At 36.7% G+C, this 20,565-nt stretch overlaps 1 protein-coding gene across 1 annotated transcript; it reads right to left on the bottom strand.

Moving 5' to 3' along the window:
* Positions 1-1,551: 1,551 nt before the first annotated feature.
* Positions 1,552-19,503, bottom strand: LOC143888416 (bZIP transcription factor (DUF630 and DUF632)). The gene is made up of 6 exons (XM_077392822.1): positions 19,270-19,503; positions 14,960-16,091; positions 14,681-14,755; positions 7,602-7,816; positions 6,906-7,129; positions 1,552-2,798 (listed from the first exon to the last, which is right to left on the bottom strand). Exons 2-6 carry the CDS (start codon positions 16,086-16,088, stop codon positions 2,132-2,134), a joined length of 2,310 nt encoding a protein of 769 aa, XP_077248937.1. The 5' UTR covers positions 16,089-16,091; positions 19,270-19,503; the 3' UTR covers positions 1,552-2,131.
* Positions 19,504-20,565: the final 1,062 nt, after the last annotated feature.

Below are 20,565 nucleotides of genomic sequence, written 5' to 3'. Positions count from 1 at the left end.
GCTTTACTTGAATTTGAATATGAAACACTTATACATTCAAAATCATTAGTCTAAAACATAATTTATTTAACAAATTGAATTTGTTAATCATCAAAACATGAGTTTAGTAGAACTTGTTGAACCTTTGGGCTAACACAAAACATGGTAGTGCAAATATCAATAGCCATTAGTACAAGATTTTATACTGGAAAGTGATACTTTAGCCCCCTTTTTTCACTTGCGAAAACCTACGCTACACACTGCGAATCCACTCTATCACAGCAGCGCCATGCCATTAGGTGTAGAATTCAATTCCCTCTTGGATCCTCCCACCCTTTTCTTTCCCCCTAGCCATGTAGGCCACACTTCAGAAAGGCCCTACCCCTCTAGTGTATTAATGACTACTCTTTTACGCTAGAGAGGGCTGTCCCAAGTTTGAAAAAAAATACAGTGAATATATCATTTTCCTTTTATATGGTGTGTTGGGCGTGAAGAGTTATTTTTCAAAATGCAATATGAGGCCCACTTCGTAGGATGATCTAAACGGTTCGTTCATTTTGTTGAGAAAATCCGCCGGGCAAATCTTATCTCATCGTGAACAAATACACAGAAGAGTATAAAGTAAATCTTACGTGATTCGGCCAAGATGTTATATCCACAGGTGAGAATAAATCTTACGTGATTCGGCCAAGATGTTATATCGTCCGCTGTGAGAAAAACAAAATATAAGGATTACAAGGGATCAACACAAAACCCATAAACCCGCAACCATTTCATGGTCCTCTAAAACCGAGAGACTGTACACAAGAGAAATCCAAGAAGAAAACCCGCGGAAGAAACTCTCTTTTATCTCTACATTCTCTTCTTTCTCTATCTTGCTTCCTCTTTGCATCCGCCACAGAAAGAGCCTCGAATCTCATTATCCAATGCTTTAGGACTTGAAGTGACGATTTAAGCATATAAGTGCCCATGAATATAGAAAGCCTAATGGGTCACTCTATACCATGTCCTGAGATAATCGCCTCGGATCAGGTCATATTTCAACATATTGAGCAACTGTAGTGTCCTGAAAACACTAACTGGGTCTGCATGAGAGAGCAGCCACCTCAGATGAATTAAATGAACGAGACAAAATCTGATGAAACGTGAGCCTGAGTGGCTGCTCTCTCATGCAACAGCCAGCCGCGAAATACCTTTCTGTGAAAGTTCCTAGCAAATCCCTTATAAATAAGCATTTTTTATTTTTATTTTAAGTTAGCCATGACCTTGGATAGAAATATAACAGAAAACATAACCTTGGATAGGAGAGAATAGAAGAAAATGATCCATGTAGATGAAACCAACTAGTGTCAGGATTAAACTTAGTCAATTTGAGCTTCTTTCACCTTTTTCATGAAAATTTTCTAAAGGATTCATTAGCCGACTCCAACCAGTTCGGGACAAAGACTTAGTTGAGTTGAGTAGCTTTAATTGCACACACTCGGCTTCTTTTTTCTGTTTTCATTGGCTTCTGGTAGCTTTGACAGCTGTTTAAATAATAAAAGACAATATGACTTGGTGCAATTATCATGGTAGTGCCAATATCAGTAGCCGCATTATTTATGACTGTATTTATGTGTCAATATATGTACATTACATATATGCAAAAATACCTTAATGGCATGCATATGTGAATAGAATTGGCTACTACTGAAAATATACCAAATTCCAAACAAAAAATAAAGTATACACTGATACAACCAAATTATGCATTTTATGTTTATGCTTACTGAATTGTACAAGGGGCAAATACATATCTCCTCTACTCCTTCCCAAACTGTCGATAACTGTCGGCATTGCTTCTTCTCATCAGAACCTAACCTACAGACCCCATTTCCCTTCCTACATTTCATTAAATAACACTACCTTCTCCTCAACATTTGCACCTACAGATCCCCCTGTAGTATTTATTTGGACTTTGCATTCTGAAGAGGCTTCACATCAAAACCCTTTATTCCTCCCAAATTTACAATGGAAAGAGTGAATTTAATCCTCCCCCAGCCCCATAGGCTTCATGGGTTCCTAATCTTCAACACCCATTACAACTGGTTTCACTTGACTGATTCAGCTGAATAAGCAATGCCCTGTATTTTTTGGTACGAAATCTCGAATTTTACATTTTCTTTCTCACTGCAGTTCCATCATAAGAAGTCTGAAACTCCTTGATGGACTTATCAAGATTTACATACATATTCACCGACGAATCTGCAAATTTATTCAACTGATCAAAAAGCACCACCAAACTCGATTGCAAACCTTCGAAACCAGAATTCCAGTCTATTGGTGCTTCATTTCTCTGCACATCTGTAGCCTTCCTTGACATTGAGAATGTTGAGCTTAAATTCTTCCTGTGGGTTTTCTCTTGTTGTGGTAAAAAACGGGTTGTGACAGCTGCTAATCCTTTTATAGAATCTGCCACTTCCTTGTAGGGCAAGGCCTCAAGTCTACTGAGCCAATCTGTACAAGTGACGAATATGGGTGGTGCGAGAACTCCTCGGGCTGAGAATTCCATACTCTTTCTCCTTGAAGTTTTTTGTTGTAGAGGAAAGACACACTTATGAAGCCAACCATTTATAGCTTGAAGGTAGGACTTTTGTGCACCAATCCACTTTGTGAAGCTTGAACATAGAGAATTCAAATTGTACTCGAGAAGAATGGTTGCCTGGTGATGAGATTCTGACTGTATTGAAACTTTGGAGCTCTCGCTGTAATATGCTATTGAAATGATATTAAATTGAAGCCTGTGGATTTCAAGCATTATTTCCCACATTCGACTTAACCTGAAATTGGTACAGGATATGAGTTGAGCCTACTGAAAACAAGATGTAGAAGAAAAGGTGAGGTAAAACATTAGTGCCTCAAATATCTTGCCAATGCAGTTTATTCTACAATATCTAGATGCATGTTCATGTATATATGCATACACCAAAAAGTGGCTACATGCATATGCAGACCAGCACATATAATCAATCTACTAGAGAAATTAAGTTCTCGAGTAGATTGGTTATATAGATAGGTGGTCCGTTCTATTTTATGCACAAAAATTCATTGTAAATGTGTGTGCATATGTTTCTACATGAAAGTTATAAGCCACCCGCAGAAAAGGATACGCAGAACAGAACAGATTGTTACTGCTATCATCTCATCAGGGCTTTGGAGTTGGAACTACAGAGACTGTCCTTGAAATTTGTAGTTCTCCTGGTCAGGATCCCAGACCTTCAGGCTAGTGATCTTCTAGTAGTCAATCTAGAGTTTTCTATCGTCATTGTAAAAAATTGGGGAACATGATGGAAAATTGTTGGAAACAAGACCCTCCTCAGACACAAAATACCAGTGTGGAACATGATGGAAAATTGTTGGAAATGACAAGACCCTCCTCAGACACAAAATACCAGTGTGTGTGTGCCCCATCAGTTATCAACAGTCCCTCCTGTACCCATACCCAATCCTTTAAACCCATTTACAGTCCATATCAACCTAATTTCCTTAACTATTCCAATCTAATACTTCACCCAAACCTTACATAATTTAGTTCCACTTGGGTTTCCAACATCACACCCTGACCTATTTTATTTATAATGATTTGTGGTGAACTTTTGGAACTCTTTAGAGGTGATTTTGGTACCATTTAATCTCTCTCTCTCTCTCTCTCTCTCTCTCTCTCTCTCTCTATATATATATATATATATATATATATATATATATGAACAGTTTGAAAAAAATCTGAAAATTTTCCATGTAGGCTATTCTCTAGAAATAAAATAGGGGAATTTGGATGTAACTGAGTTGCTTGAAAGTGGGTCCAAGTTGGGATTCTAGCCCAGAAGGGTCCTTCCAAAGCCGTAGTGTCATTTTGGTTGCACATAGTTACGTCGTAGAGTAGTGGTGAATTAGAACTTAAGTAGTCAATAAGTGTAATTGCGGCTATGATTTAGCTGACACTTTGACTTTATTGCGGACACATGCCGTGTTGTGTCCGACATGACACCCGTGTCCACATGTTTCGACACTCCTTTCAACACTCTTAAATGTAATGCTAGAAGTGTCAAACTTAATGTGGGCATTTCGACATGTTATTGCACCATGCCAAGTGTGACATTCTAATTTATTATTGAATATTGTGTTTACCTCTTTTCATCTTTCTAAAAAAATAATTATTAACTCTTCTTTTATTATAAAGTCTTCTTTTAGCTCTTCTTTAACTTATATTTGTTGCTATAATCCCTCCCTAAATCTAAAACCCTAAACAAATACTTGTTCCAATATTATATTCATTGTATCATATGCATATTGGAGATGGAAAAGAACTAGATTATATTGATGAATACGGGTTATTTGATTATCTCATGTTTGTTTTAGAATATAGTTGATTAATCCTAAGACTTTTTAGTTTGTTAATTGAATATCGTATTTATATTGTTGCAAATTATGATTGACGCTCGTGTCCGTGTCGACAAATCAGAGAATAGTAGTGAAGTAGTCTCCTCGTAGAGTGGTGATAAGTACTGTTTGCTTGTTAACTTAAGTAGTTTTCTGGTGTGAAGGGGGCAAAAGGAGTGTAATTACCAATATATATATATATATATATATATATATATATATATATATATATATATATATATATATATGAGTTAAGTGAAGCTACACATACGTGTGGCTAACTTAGCTACACCGACGGCTTAAAATACAGTGGGCCCACATTATTTGGGTGATCCAAACCATTCATTTGATAGGACCTCACATTGATAGGGTTTGCCCAAAAAATCAGCTCCATTGGATGATCTCAACCCTTCAAACTGTGGAGGCAAAAATGGACAGATTTGTGAAGGTTTTTACACGTCCATTTTTGCCTCCACAAATCATAGGGTTGGGATGATCCTATGGAGCTGATTTTTTGGGCACACCCTATCTATGTGAGGGCCCATCGAATGAATGGTTTGCATCACCCAAACAATGTGGGGCCCACTGTATTTTAAGCCGTCGGTGTAGCTAAGTTAGCTACACGTATGTGTAGCTACACTTCTCTCTCTCTCTCTCTCTCTCTCTCTATATATATATATATATATATATATATATATATATATATATAAATCCCAAGGCTTTACAAGCAAAAAACTACCTTTTTTACAAGTATTTTGGTGGAGGGCAAAAGTTATGACACATGGGAAGACAAAGGAGACGCAATGGAGAGACAATGCACTTAGTCTCCCAGAAGTTTTGGCTTTGAATCAAAACATGCAACCATACACCACAAGTAGATGATGTGGCACTTCAAAACAGGTCAAAACACATACTAAAGCCCAGAAATTGTGCAACCAAACAGATACTTAGGGAGTTGGTTTCTTTAGGTTTTAGAGGCATTTTTAGAAGTTACTAAGACTATTCTACCAAGTTTTAGACAGATACTGTACTCCTGTTCCTATTACAAATTGGGTTGTTTCATTTAACAATTAGGATTGTTTTTGAGATTATGTCAAGACTAAGATTAGGCCAAGGTGAAGGGTTAAGATTGCATACAAATAATCCTAAGGTATTTTTTACTGTTCTACGTTGTACGTGGAGAGTTTGATAATAGTTCATGTTCCATTTCTTCTTTATTGTGCTGTTACCACATCACAAAATGTGATCGTTGGGATCTGATCTTCAATTTTTAATTATCTATAGTTTGTTTATGAAATTTATGTGGGTGTAAAGCTGCCAATCAATTCCATTCTACCTCATTTTTTATAGTTCAGAGGTAGATTCCTACCAGCAACATAAAATTCAAACAAGTGGGTTTCTTGAGTGCATTACTAAGGACTGATTTGCATAAGCAATTTAGCATCCATCTAAATCATAAGAAAGGAAACAGCTTCAAAGAGAAATCAGTCTTTTATTTTGGAAATCCCATCTTATTGAGATGTTTAAAGAAAATAAAATTGGTGAATGACGCCTTGTTCAAAAGATGATACAACATTAAGTCTTCTTCCCAAAATTAGAAAAAATATTTTAATTTTTTCTCAAATGATGCAAGGTCATTTCAGAAAATCAAGGAATAATGAAGGCAACCTGAGACTTACATTTTGTCAAAATAAACCCAAATATAATTAGCACAATTATCTTTTGTACATGTTCCATCTCTTCCACCAATAAGTGGACCGTGTTGCTCAAAATGGAAACTACTGAGAAAATCATCTTTACAAATACATTGATAGCAGATATAACTCGTAGTCATTTTCTGATTTGCAAGTGCATGAGTAGAGAGAAGACAGGAGCACCTTTATGGTATAACACAATAAGAAATGCAAAATAAAAAGAAGTAATAATATATATATGCGTACATATATATATATATATAGAATCATTGTATATCATACATCAGTAAGGTCTGCATATCGGGTTCTAGAATCATTGTATTTGACACCTGGGTCTGGGTCTATCAGATTACAGGTATTCATAGCCAAGTTGAGTAGGGTGCAAAAAAAAATCAGGAACCATTCTCTCGAGATAATTTTCAATATGGGTCATTTTCGGGGAATATTCAGAGCGAATAAGAGCTCTTGTTCTATTCAAATCAGTTATGAAAGTTTGACAAACTAATAAGGTTGATATCTAAGTGCATCTAAGATACATACCAAATCTACCAAATATACTAGTTCAATGTTTTCATGGAAATTTTTTCTTGTGTTATGGATCAATCATGGGGTCGATCATTTCAAGTTATCAACCTGGAGAAGAAATTTCTTGTTGTCCAAATCATTCTTTATAAAAACTACTTAAAAAGTTAGATCTCGGTCGTTCAAGATTGAAACAAACTCGTCCAGACTGAGTTTTCTTATTTGAAAATGTGCAGAATTTTTCTGATCTATATTTCAAGCAAAAATGAGAAGTTACTAAGGAAATCATACCCTTCGATCAACTCCATTAGTTGTGGCTGGAGCTCTGTGTCCCTTAATACCTCGATTCTTTTTGATATTGAGTCAATTCTGTGAATTGAAACTCTAATTCTTGAGTGAAGATCCTTGACAACAGCACGAGTTTTGTCAATCTTGTAACTATGTTCTCCCTTCGAATCTTGGTGCCTTAGTAGTTTACACTTCATGTCATATTCCCTTCTGATTATCCCACTTGCCTGAAATTCAAAGATGGAGAGTCGCAAACAGTGTTAAAATTTCGAAGCAAACGGCTACATAATGATTCTCAACCAATAAGAACTTCACGAGAAACAGAAATTTTATGGTACTCAGTCCAAATTGCAATTTTATACTCTTAGAAAACAGTGATACTTTCACCAACTTGGCTAAAAGAAGATACTTTATTGAGCTTAATTGAGTGTATTAGCATATTGGATATTATAATCCCTTGATCAAGAAGACACTTTATCAGATGCACAATGGTTTTCTTTTTATTTATTTTTCTTTGTCACGTGACATTAATATGTAAAACTTGTATCAGAAACAATTATCTGGTACAATATGAGCAGATACTAGACTGAGTAACTCTCCAAACATAATAATGAAATGAATATCTGCTAAATAAGTCAACAGAAACTGGATGTAACCTTTTTTTTCTGAAGAAAGCCAACAAAAAATAATGATAATTACCTTAACTTCATCGTAAAGCTTTCTTTCCCATGCATAGAGTCGATCTAAAGTTGAGGCATGACTGCCTGAATTCATGCAGAAACTGTCGAAAAGGATATCGCTGCTGTCGGCAACTCCATCTTTCGTAGTCGAACCAAGAGGATTTCGGGATGATGAAGAACGTGATGACGCTGACCTATGCCAGGTTAAGTACCTTATCGCATTTGTAGTAGGCTCTGTGCAGACATTAAAATAATTAGATGTTTAACGGGAAGACCAAATCCTTGAAATACAGAAAAATCTAGGCAGATTGGACAAAAACATGTGCCAATATCAGATAGACATGCAGCCATGATTTTAAATTTTGGCAAAAATACCGAAATTTAAAACCGAAACCGAAATTATAAATTTTCAACGAAACTGAAATTGCAATCCATGCATGAAGCAACCCCAGAAAATCCAATATGCAAAAATGCATGTATAGTTAATTCATAATCTTGAACGATGCATTACAAACATGTTAAATTCATTTTCATTAAGAATAAAATTTATATCCAGATAAATAGATAAACATTAAACAAACTGTACATAACAAAATGAACACGAAGCACACATTAAAATTTTGTCCCAAGTGTGTTGCCGTGTGTTTGACACATATTTCTGACACACATAGGTAACCTTACGTGATGTATATGTGTACAGCTTATTTAATTGCTGAGATATGACATTTTAAAACAATCAATGAACTCATGCAAATATTTCTGAGTATGTGGAGGGAATTGGACCAGCTTTGAAATGGTAAACACCATGCGGGAGGTGATTTCAATGTCATGTGGCTCGTGCATGAGAAGAATGTTTTAGTGAAGATCACCCCAATTATGGTGTATTTCTCTGATTTGTTGATTGGAATCTCTTGGTGGATCAGCTGCTCAGTTCACTTGGTCCAATCACCATGTCCCCTCTACCTCGACTAGGCTATAAAGGGTATCGGTGTGCAACAACTGGTTAGCAATGTTGCCAAGGTATGATGCGGTGCGCCTTACCCATGGTTTTAAATTTCGGCCAAAACGAAACCAAATGGCTGAAATATTTCGATTTCGGCTACCACCGAAAAGAAATCTACTTGATTCGGAAAATTACAAGATTTCGCCCGCATGAAATTTCGAGTTTTAGTCCTAAATTTCAGGATTTCGACTGAAGATTCAATATTTTGTTAATCTTTAGGTCAAAATATGCCAAACATGCAACTTTTCATACAAAAAAAGCGAACAATCAAAATGTCGACATTTCGATAGAAACCCTGACAAAAATCAACTCCATGCACAGAAAGGAGGAGAACAACGAGATTCCTTTAAAATATTTCTAAAAATGACAAAAATAAAAAGAAAAACCCGGGTAAAGAATCTTACCTGGATTTTGGCCATGATTTCATTCCGAAATGTTTCCATAATTTTATAATATTTCGGTCGAAATTTCGTACCGAAATCGAAATATTTCCATTTCACTGGTGATCAAAACCGAAATCCAAACCGAAATTTAAAGCCTTGGCCTTAGCTATGCTTATCTTTGATCACGGCACTATTATGCTCGAGCCTGTGATGGGGTCATGGGGCTCTATTCCTTTCAAATTTGAGCCATAATGGCTGAATGAGCCAAACATAGTTGAGAAGATCAAAGAATTGTGATCCACTGCTCCTTCCTCTTGGAGAGGAGACAAGCACATTTCTCACAAGCTGCTTTTTTTTCTTGAAGACAAAGAAGCCATAGTAGTAGGAAAAGTTGAAGAGGATACAGGAGAGGATGGCAGAGATACTTGTGGTGATTGCTAGCCTAGACAAGAAGAGTCTCAATCTCTATAAGAGGAGAGGGGGTCCAGTCTAAAGAGGAGTTTAAAAGTTCTACTACAAAGAGAAAAATTCATGTCATTAGTGAGCTAGAACCAAGAGACTCAAGGAAAATGACAAGGCAACCGCCTTCTTCCATGGGATCACTAATGCTAGAAGGGCAAAACCGCATCAAGAACCTCATGGTGGAAGGGCTATTCTTATTTTTTCCTTATGTTCTCATCTTTTTCTTTTTTCTTTTGTTCTGAATTTAAGATTTTAACTTGTTAAAATTTTTGTAATCTTTTCCAACGGAACAACAAAATGGGTGTAACACCAAAATGTTCTACTCGAAGTAAAATAGAATGCCCATTGGAACAGATTTTTTTTTTTTTTTTTATAGATGTTATGCCCATTGGAACAGAATTGACAAATATGATGCAAGCGTGTAGAGGAGACTACCTATATCACTCTTACGATGAGAGTTAAATCACTCCATCCAAGATTTGCATGGTGTCATGGCAAGAGCCTTAGTTGTAATCTTGTAAAGCTATCGACTCTGTTCATTGGTATGAAATCTCTCACGGAGTCATCCTATCATTTTTTGGGATGATCATCATAAAGGATGCTTTGTTGCTTCTATCAAATGCCATGCCGCTATTGAACTTGGAGAAGACAGCGACCACATCCTCACAGATGAAATTCCAACACTCTTGGTAGAATGCCATGAAAAAAAAACCATCAGGACCGGGCCCTATCTCTTCTGGTACAGAAAACAGCCCTTCCCACCCCCTCCACAGAAAAATGCAGCACCAAACTGTTGGCACTCTCCTCGCCAATAGAATTCAAGGAAGACAATCCAGCTTTGGCGTAAAATCACCATCCACTGAGTAAATGCTATGAAGTGGTCTCTAGGCAATGGATCAATCTGGTGGAAGTACAAACCATTGACTAAATGCTAGAAGGACAAACCACATCAAGAACCTCATGCTGCGTTCCCTCAAAGATTTAGATGCGTAACATCAAGCTTGATCTTAAATGCTATGAAGTGGTCTATGGGCAATGGATGAATCTTTCTAATGAGCGGTGATTTGTGTTCAGGTTGAGTCATCGATTGTTAAGGTTGTCTGGGTTTTTTATTATAGGGTTTCATATCTTCCACCTCTCTTGGCCTTCCACTTTGTGTGGGGAGACTTTTAAAGCTATAAAGGGATTAGTAAAGCTCTGTGGGGATCAGTTATTGAGAGGTTCAAGTGTACACTATTTGGCTTGGAAAAAGGTATATTATGCCCTGGTAGGATTGCCTTGATTAAATCGACATTGGCAAATATGTTGATTTACTTTATGCATTTGTTTCATTGCCTGATAAGTATTGATAGATTGTAAAGACTCTGAAGGGACGTAATGTGGAAGAACAATAGGGAAGATGGAGAAGATAACATTTGGTTGAATGGTCCACCATTAACAAATCCAACAAAGGAGGGGGGCCTTGGTAATGGGTGCTTAGGAGATATGGACAAAGCCCTGCTTATTAAATGGCCACGGCGATGTGATGCAGATGTTGACATTTTGTGCAAAGATGTTATAGAAAATATGGAGTGAAATGGGGGAGAGGGATACTGATTTACTCGGCTAGCTTTAGTACTTGTGGCCATGGTTTTAAATTTCGGCCGAAATATTTCGGTTTCGGGGAAACAAAAGTTACATGAAGTCGTTTCTTTACAAGATTTAGGCCGAAATTTTTTTTTTAGCCTTGTTTACAAAATTTCCACCTTAATTTTAAATAGATCCAACGAAATTTTAAAAATGTCCACCAAAATGTTATAATTCCCACCGAAATTTATGAAATATTCACCGAAATAGCCAAAATTTCCACTGAAATCGCCGAAATTTATAACGAAATTTTAGACATTTCGGTAGAAATTAAAAAAAAAAAACGAAATCATAATCATATTTTTACATGATTTCGGCTGAAATTTCAGCCCGAAACCGAAACGTTTCGGTTTCGGTGGTGACCGAAACCGAAATTTAAAACCTTGCTTGTGGCTTGAGTTCTGGAAAGACATCTTCCGCATGGTTGATGAGTTTTCGAAAGGTATCTATTGTTGGCGAGCGGCGGTCTTACAACCACTTTGGTCGACTGTATGCATGCGCAGGCGTGCAAGAACCATAAGCGATTCAATGAGTTCAGCCAATTTCGACCCAAAGTACCAAGCCAACAGTGTGATCACTCACATCCAAGGTTCTTCGGCCACTGGTTTGATCACTTGTCCAAATCAAGTGATTACGTAGGTCCAATTATCCCCCCTATGGGCCTCCTCTAGAGTACGGCTGCCGAAACAACCGTTTTAACAAAAGGAGTGGATAGGAGGAGCGCAACGAGTGTACGGTCACCTGCTACGAGCCTATTAGGTGGAGCTAAAAACTATAGCATTGCATTAAATGATAAAGTGATGAACAAGATACGGCCACCTTGGAAGTCGAAAAGTAAATGACAAGCACGGAAAGTAAATGACCGGAAAATAAAATCCCCGGGCTGCCGAAGGGTACAGTTAAAAAAGATAAAAGTAAAACAATAGTTTGTATGACGAGGAGCTTGGAACCAATAGAAGGTTCTGTTATTTATAGGCATTTCTTGGGGAGTCTTAATGTCTTTCATTCCTGTCCTTTTGTACTTCGTGCATAGACTCTTGAGGATGGTTCCGTGCAACATGCGACGCTACCCGCTCCCGATGGCTTACATGGTGGGCCCCCATTCAGAAGCTTCTCCTACTTTGTCCTTTTGGTTTACTTGCCCACATCTTGCCATGGCGTACTTCCCTTAATCTTCGGATCGTCCCTACACGTGGCACGACCCAGTCCTTCAAATCGTCATTGATTTTCCCACCAAATTGTATCAAATTCTGCATAAGGATAAATAATAGAGTGGAGCTTTGGCATGACGTTTAGTACATTGATCCTCTTAGGTGTTTGCCTTTTATGGTTGCGGTTGACACAGAATCAAGCATGTTGGAGTGTTTTGTGGTTAGAGACGGTGTCTTTCGCTAAGATTCTAAATGTGGATCACCTTATCCATAGTAGATGGTTCATCATTAACAGATGTTCTATGCATCAGGTGGACTCATAGTCGATCTCACCTTCTGATTAATTATGAGGTCACTTACCCGTGCTTGGAGTTTAGTACTTTGCCTGTTTGGAATCTATCGGGCCTTCACAACATCGATGTTGAGGTTATTTATTCTTGGTCTTCTATCATGGTTTGGATAGGGCTGAGTCTTATGAAAGCTCTGCCTTATGCCACTCTTTAGGCCATCAGGCAAAGAGAAATGGAACAGTGCTGTATGGAGTATCCAGATCGATCAAAGCAATGCGTGCTTCAATTTTAAGTTTTGTTTTGGGCTTCCTCATCCAAGCTTATTATTGGGATCTTGAGCTGACCTTAGACATTAGTCCTAGGACTTTTGTTGTTGCATTTCCTTATCCAATAATACTCTGGCACCATTGGGGCCCTCCTTCGCGATCTTTCAAACTGAACTTTGACGGTTCCCTCCTTCGGTGTAGGGTGAATTATTCTTGATCATCAAGGGTTGGCTAGAGTGGCTTACTCAAGGTCAGCTAAGATTTCAGATTCTAATGCGTTGAAAACAATGGCTCTCATATTTGGAGCCAAAACTGGGGTTTCACCTAAGATTTGTGGACACGGACACGTGTCGCGTGTCGACACGGACACGAAGTGTCAAACACGACAAACCACCAAAATTTAGAAACAGGGATATGGCTAATACAGAAAGTATTACATACATAATCATGATTAGTGGCCACAGGTTCGTGTGTCAAGTTTCGACACGGATATGATGTGTCTGACATGGCAGCTCCAAAAAAATCTAGAAATGGTGCACCCATACACATACGTACATATAAATTTACTGATTACTATAATAATTTGCAACAATTTAAAAAAAGTATGCATTTTATAAACTAATAATATTTAGCATTAGTCAGCCATAATCCAAACCAAACACGATATAATCAAATAACAACACATTCATCAATTCAATCTATTCTCTTCTGTCTCCTATATGCAATGAGAAAGGGAGGCCAATAGGATACAATGCATATAATATTGGAATAAGATTTTACTTAGGGTTTTAGGTCTAGAATAGGGTATACAACAACAAATATTTAGTTAAAGAAGACCTAAAAGAAGTGTAAATAATAAAAGAAGTAAATACGATATTCAACAATAAAACAGGATGTCAAACTTAGCACGGTAAAAAAAAACATGTCAACATGCCCACATTAAGTCTGTCACTTCTAGCAGTACATTTAAAAGTGTCGAAAGGAGTGTCGACCCGTGTGGACATGCGTGTCATGTCGGAAATGGAACGACACACGTGTCAGCAATAAATTCAAAGTGTCTGCTAAATCATATGGTGTCAATCTCTATCTCGTGCTTTTGATCATTGAAGGGGATTCTCATAACGTAATCTATTGGCTGAAGAATGTGAGCATTGTTCCGTGATGATTTGTTGATGCCATTGAAGTGGTGATGGATTGTAATTCGTCATTTCAGCATGTGTGGAGTTCCGCCTATGAGACGGGGATTGGCTTGGCAAAGAGGGAATTCAACATAATGTGTTTCCTTTATTAAGCTCCGATTCTTATCCATTGATGTAGTTTTGTAGGTCTTTTGGCTTCGGACTTGTTGTTTCTAACTGTTGGGAACCATCTCACTTTGTGCTTTGGGTGTTTTGTCTTCTTTTAAATATACCATCATAAAAAAAATCCAGAGCAGAAATAGATTGACCCACAGATTGTATGATAGAGTAAACATCATGTATCTTCACTCAAGCAAGCAACACATATCTCTAACACAAGCATCAGTTTACTAATGAACATTATTATTCCATAATAAGAAAATTCACAAATAGCTCTGTACCAGAGACTCCATATTTAGAAACCTGGATATTGGATGTGATGGATGTGGACAAGCTATTAGGAGAAAACCATATTTTATAAAATAATAATAATAATAATGTCTCTTGATGCAATTATCGGCTGCTTGTAGTTTCAACATATTTCTATTTATCTAGATTCAGCTTTTTTTAGCTAAACCTTGCATGAATTTATACAGTAATAGCTCCATATTATTATAGAGTTGTATGAACAGATGTGTCTGTTGGATTTTGCAAGCTTTCTATATTTGACACCTCAATCCCATCACATCACTGTCTTACATAGATGAAAAATAATTCACACATCATAATAATAGCCTACCTTGGGGAACATGCTCTGGATCCTCGAAACAAACAAGACAGGCTCTCAAGAATATCGATGTATTTGATCTTCGAACTGCATCAAACATTTCTCATTAGAAAAGTCTCATGAGCAAAGAAATTTATAAGGTCAAAAATTAAAGGAGAAACAATCTAGCCATAGATAATATAGATAACTTACAAGAATGTCTGATTGTAATTAAAGAAATAAAAAATCATGACGAACGGTACATTTTCCAAGAAAACCAAAGATATAATACCAATAGGATAAACAGCCAACCTTGTGTTTCAGAGAATATTGGACGGTGATTCACTTTATTTGCCTCAAGCATCCTCGGAACTTCTTTTCCGGCTTCAGAAGCTTTGAGAAAAAGATATTCAATTTCTTTTATGCTTGATAAAAAATCCTTCGGTGCAAGTCTATTTTCAGAACTGGGCACTTTCCCCGGTCCAGTCTTCTCATTAGTAGGAGCTGTAACTACTGGAGTAGTTTTTAATGGTGTCAGATCAGGAGTGTCTCTTTCATCAGCTTCATCCATATCATCCTTGGCTATGCCTTTCTCTCCATTTAAAAGCCTCATATTTTTATCTATACTTCTGAATGATTGCAAACTAGGAGTTGTATTAATTGAATGAGAATCAAACACGTCATTCCGTCTTTCAAAACTTCGAACTAAACTTTCAGCAGAAGGCTCATTAAAATCTTCTTCAGAGTCCAAATATTCCTCCTTTCTTTCCTCCTCCTCTTCCAAATCAGGAATACCCTCCTCTTCTCTAAGTCTTCTGAGATCATCAGCATCATCTAAACCCGGGTTCAATGTTCTCCCATCTTGGAAAGAAAACTGGCTTTCAATTGGATGGAATAGACCAAAATCGAAATAATCCCAAGCTGGAGTTATAGGTGCTGTGGAGGGAGCTTCAAATGCTGGAGTATCGACAGACCGAGGCACGGAATTTTTAGGGGTACCCGAAGCGGACCTTATTGTTGCAGTTACTGAAATAGGTGGTCTCTCTTCAACCGTTGTCGAAGTAGTCCTACCTGTTTTTGCATAATTTACGTGAAACCGGCCAGAGTACGGAGGAGAAGGTGTTGGTGAGAGGGCTTCAGCGGTTTCCACATGCTGTGATGGAGATAGAGATGAGTATGAGAATGGGGAAAGGGACTTGTCCGTCAAAGCTAGAGGCTCCGGGGTCGCGGATGTTGAAGTATACAAGGACGATTCTAATGGAATTTCGGGTTCAACAAACTTTCTTAGTGCAGTTCCGGTATCTCTGAGGGACTGTATATAAGAAACATGAGCGGCTGCTAGTGAACATCTCCCATCCAGCGCTTGCCTAATTAAGCGTTTCCTTTCCCGACAAAGTAGCTGAGCCTTGTCATCTTCTATTCTTGAGCTTGAAACACCCATTTTCTGGAAAAAAAAAATCCAAGTTCTCAGTGAGTTTCTTATTGAAAATTAAGAGGTTAGATTTATTTATGAAAACTAAGAATCCTCTACTGGTATGGATGAATTCTATCTATATTGAAAAAAAATCCTAAAGGCTCACTAGAGTGAACTCAGAATCCAATTCCTCTAGTGCATACAGATCATAAAAATACCCTTGCAAGATCATTTACGAGAATTTTCAAAACCTACAAGAATTCATAAAGCCTATATCAGATGTAGAACTTTTAAGACCCATAATTACATTAACTTCCCACTTATATGTTCCATCTCATGCACAATAGCATGAGAATTTTCATGCCATTAAAAAACACAATGCTCTCACATATAATCAAGAAAAAGACCAAATAACAATCAATGCTATAAATCCCACTTCAGCCTTCCTTCCTACACCAAAAAGCCATTAAGTCCATGGAACTTTTCATTAGAATAATAACTGATATTAACACAAAGCCCATCCAATACCAGTGTGGAAACCTCAAGCCCTCTACCGTAAGTTGGACATAAATTACATCAGCCGGAAATAAATAAGAGACAAACTTAAGGCAACCAAAACTTATTTGTCAACCTACTTAAAAGCTTAAAAGGAAAACAAATTCAACATATGAAAAAACTTCTCTCTTTCATCCAAAAGCAATATAAATAATCCCAATGACATCTTAGAAACATGATTAAAGTTCTCACTCGTTACCAAAAATATCAAGCCAATAAAAAAAAGGGAAAAAAATGAAGCCAAATACTTCTAAGTTCAAGATACAAAAGAAAATCATGCTCAACTTGAGTGTGATTCTAATTCAAAGAAACTCTCACCCCAAATCCCAATCAAGTAAGGCCACGTTTGGCTACCTTATGTTTCTGTATTTGGATTTGGATTTGAGTTTTGGATACAAAATACATCAATCATCCTCATGCTCATGTGGTACGAAACAGGTAGGGAGGAACGTCTTGCCTGCTGCAGTGAGGGTGAAGGTAATTGCCACAAATATGGATTTCCAAATAATGTCTCGCAGAAAAGATTCGAAAATCAGTTTTTTCACTGTTGTAGCTGATTTGGAAATCGAAGGATCCGATCAAGTTCCAAATCTCAACTGCAAATGTGTGAAATCCAAATCTAAATCTTGTGGGTATCCAAACGTGGCCTAAATGAATTTCTAAAACAAGAGAGTATAATTGTATAAAGTGAAAACTATCAGAGTAAATATGAGAGAAAACTTATATATGTATGTATTCAAGCAAACAAAAGCTTATTTATAAGTTAAATTTACAGAAACACAATAAACAAGAACTCAAAAGCAAGAAATAGAGACCTCTACTCAAACAACTTCATCTCAAAACCCAGTTAAAAACACAGCCATATCAAAAGCATGCTCAGAAACCTAAATTCCATAACTCTACTCCACAAATCAACTTGAACTATTAAAAAAACCTCTGACAACCTCTCCCAACACATTTCTAGACTCTTCTCCAATCCCAATAGGATCTGGGTTTCGTATAAAATTATCAACAATTAAGCTCGATACAAAATGGAGAGGATGGAATCCACCTGACTATAATATTTTCCCTACAAGGATGGATCTGTGAAATTTTTTGTCTACTTAACCTAGAGGTCTCCCACCATAATTCACCAAAACTCTTTCTTCCCAAGAGCCAAAGGAATGGTTTCTCGCAGGGTTTCTCAACACATACACAGACACACTCATACACTGGCAGCACCCCCCCCCCCCCCCCCCCCCCCCACAACACAGACACACGCGCGCGTGCGCGCAAATCATACCAACCAACAAAATAAAGAAAAAGCAATCCTTCAAAGCTCATGCCATTGATAAAAGGCACAAGTTGTCTAAGAATCTGAATTCACGGAAATTTAATTGCAGAGCGTATTAAATTCCCACCGGGAATGCCAATAAGAAAACAGATTATGAAACAAGAAATATAACACAATATTTTAAGATTAAATAAAATATAGAAATATGTGAAAAATCTACTTCAGAATAAAAGAGGAGCAAAAGAATGTTTATAACCCAAACATCTAGAAACTAAAAAACAATCAACAAATTACCAAACGCAAATAGCCCATTTCATCCCAGAACCTCCAGAAGCACAAACCCTATCAAAATATGCTCAAAAACCTCGATCCCCCTATCTCTACAGTATTACTCAAATCAGTCAACCTAAATAATGAATAAAATAATCTACACGGATAGATGGCAAAAAAAAACCCAACTTGTATCTAAATCAAGTTCAACTAAATGCAAAATTAAAACACAATCTTTTACTTCCACAGATCAACCAAACCATCTAAAGAAAGGAATACTTCAGAATTGATTCCGCATAAGAGAGAGAGAGAGAGAGAGAGAGAGAGAGAGAGAGAGAGAGAGAGAGAGAGAGAACCCAAATTTTTCTATGAATATACTTACACAAAAACTAAAAAGACAACATGCCAAATTCTACACACATACAGTGGAAGTTTTTTTAAACAAAAAAAGTATCAGTACCTCAAAAATTCAAGCCCCAAAAAGATTCAACTAGCAGAAAACTCTAATCAACAAAAAAAAAAACATATTAAACAGACATAAACACAAACCCATGTCAGATCATGCCTAAAAAAACAGATTCTCCATAGCTTTACTTCCACAACTCAACCAATCACCAAAAAAATAAATAGGAACTTCAAAATTCACAACACCAGAAAAGAAAAAGAAAAGACAGAATTTGTTTATAATTTTAATTCACAAGAATTCAAATTAAAATTTCATCAAAACACTAACCCAAATCCCAAACATATAAAACACTAAAGATTTCAGATTAATAGAAACTGAAAATTAATTCCTCAAAAATCAAGTCAATCTTAAACAAAATAAAAAATAAAAAAATCCCAACTTGGTGATGAACAACAGAAAATTTCATCAATAGTCTAACCCAAATTCCAACTCATAAAAACAATAAAGATTTCAGTTTAAGAGAAACTACAAATTAAGACCTCACAAATCAAGTCAATCATAAAAAGAAAAATCCCAACTTTGTGATGAATTGGAATGAAATAAACTCAAATTACTAATCCGAATCCTTTCCCTACAAAAGAAAACAAAATTCTAATAACAAAGCAATGTAAAAGGGAAAAGGAAAGGTCTAAGATTTTGTATACCTGAAACTAAATCAATCAGGATACGTTATCATGCAACAAAATCATGACCCCATATATCAGTTTTGTGGATTTCAGAGAAAACCCATATGAGAGAATCATTTGGATTTCAGTCTTCATTGCCAAATCTCCAGAGATTTCATGCAAAAAGCATCAAATTGAAGAAAAGTGGAAACAAGAGTGTGGGACCCACACACTCCATTAGAATTAGAATTTAGTGAAAAACAGATAGAGAGGGTTGACGGTGGTGGAAAGATGTAATGTAAAGGCAAAATATACCCTTTGGACATTCGCCAAATTGCCCTTTTATTTCCCAAAAGAATATTCTTTTATTTATTAATTAATAAGTAAAGAAAAGATTGGTTCATCTAAAAGGATTGAAAACAAGTATCAACATGTAGGTGGGCCCCTTGTGGGGTCACCTATTACCCTAATCTAAAAGGATTGAACGGTCTGGATTACTTCAGTGGGCCCACGTTATTATATTTCACTAAATGAACTGTCTGGATTAGTTCAGTAGACCCATGTTTCTATGGGCACAAGCTCTTGTATAGGACTTTTTAGTTTTCTTAAACCTAGTTTTGTTTGAAATTAAATAATTTAAATATATATATATATATATATATGATTAATATATTATAAAAATGTGGGGGTATTAATGGGACTCTATGTTGAATCGTTAAGGCGGTGCCTAAAATTTACGTGAGAATTCCGGTGGTCCAGTCAAGATTCGTGCATATTGCCAAAATGCTGAGGTGTTCATGTACATTGTGGGCAAAAATACCCCTGTCTCTCGCCAAATTTGCAAAAATTATGATTTAATACTTAAACCGTAGCTCCCCTCACCAAATTAATAAGGGAAATGATATATTCGTGCCTCTTTCTTCTTCTTTTTATTCTTAGAACAGCCCCTCTAGTGTAAAAGAGTAGTCATAAATACAAAAAATGGGGCTGTCCCAAGTAAAAAATGGGCGAATTTATCACTTCTCAATTAATAATCCTAAAAGGACTTAACTAAGAGCTGTTTACTGTTAAGTTCCTTCCTAATTGCCTCCTTTTGACAGGTCGATCCCCCCGCCGACCATAAATCCGGCCCATTTCATCTGACCACATCTTGATTGGACGATCCTAGCCACTTGATCGATCATGCCTCGTCTAGAATTTTGCCAAGAAAAATCTAAACCGTTGATTTTTTTCATGTATAGGGTTTTTGTTCAATGTGAGATTCATGTGGGTACCGTACCATCTGATTAATGTGATTTTTTGCTAAGAGCAAATAATAATCCAATTTAGATCCAT

Source organism: Tasmannia lanceolata, unplaced genomic scaffold, assembly GCF_043159265.1.
Source record: "Tasmannia lanceolata isolate RefF3 unplaced genomic scaffold, GAP_Taslan_0.1 ptg000012l, whole genome shotgun sequence".
In the NCBI taxonomy this organism is placed as follows: Eukaryota; Viridiplantae; Streptophyta; class Magnoliopsida; order Canellales; family Winteraceae; genus Tasmannia; species Tasmannia lanceolata.
The sequence above is the reverse complement of the archived record's forward strand: the minus strand, read 5'-3'. Positions and strand labels throughout refer to the sequence as shown.

Excerpts from the sequence above, each read along its gene's own strand:
- LOC143888416 (XM_077392822.1), bottom strand. The coding sequence starts at position 16,088 with ATGGGTGTTTCAAGCTCAAGAATAGAAGATGACAAGGCTCAGCTACTT. Across the intron at positions 7,130-7,601 it reads AGCTTTACGATGAAGTTAAG|GCAAGTGGGATAATCAGAAG; the intron begins GTAATTATCATT and ends TTTGAATTTCAG. Across the intron at positions 2,799-6,905 it reads CTAATGGAGTTGATCGAAGG|GTTAAGTCGAATGTGGGAAA; the intron begins GTATGATTTCCT and ends TACCAATTTCAG.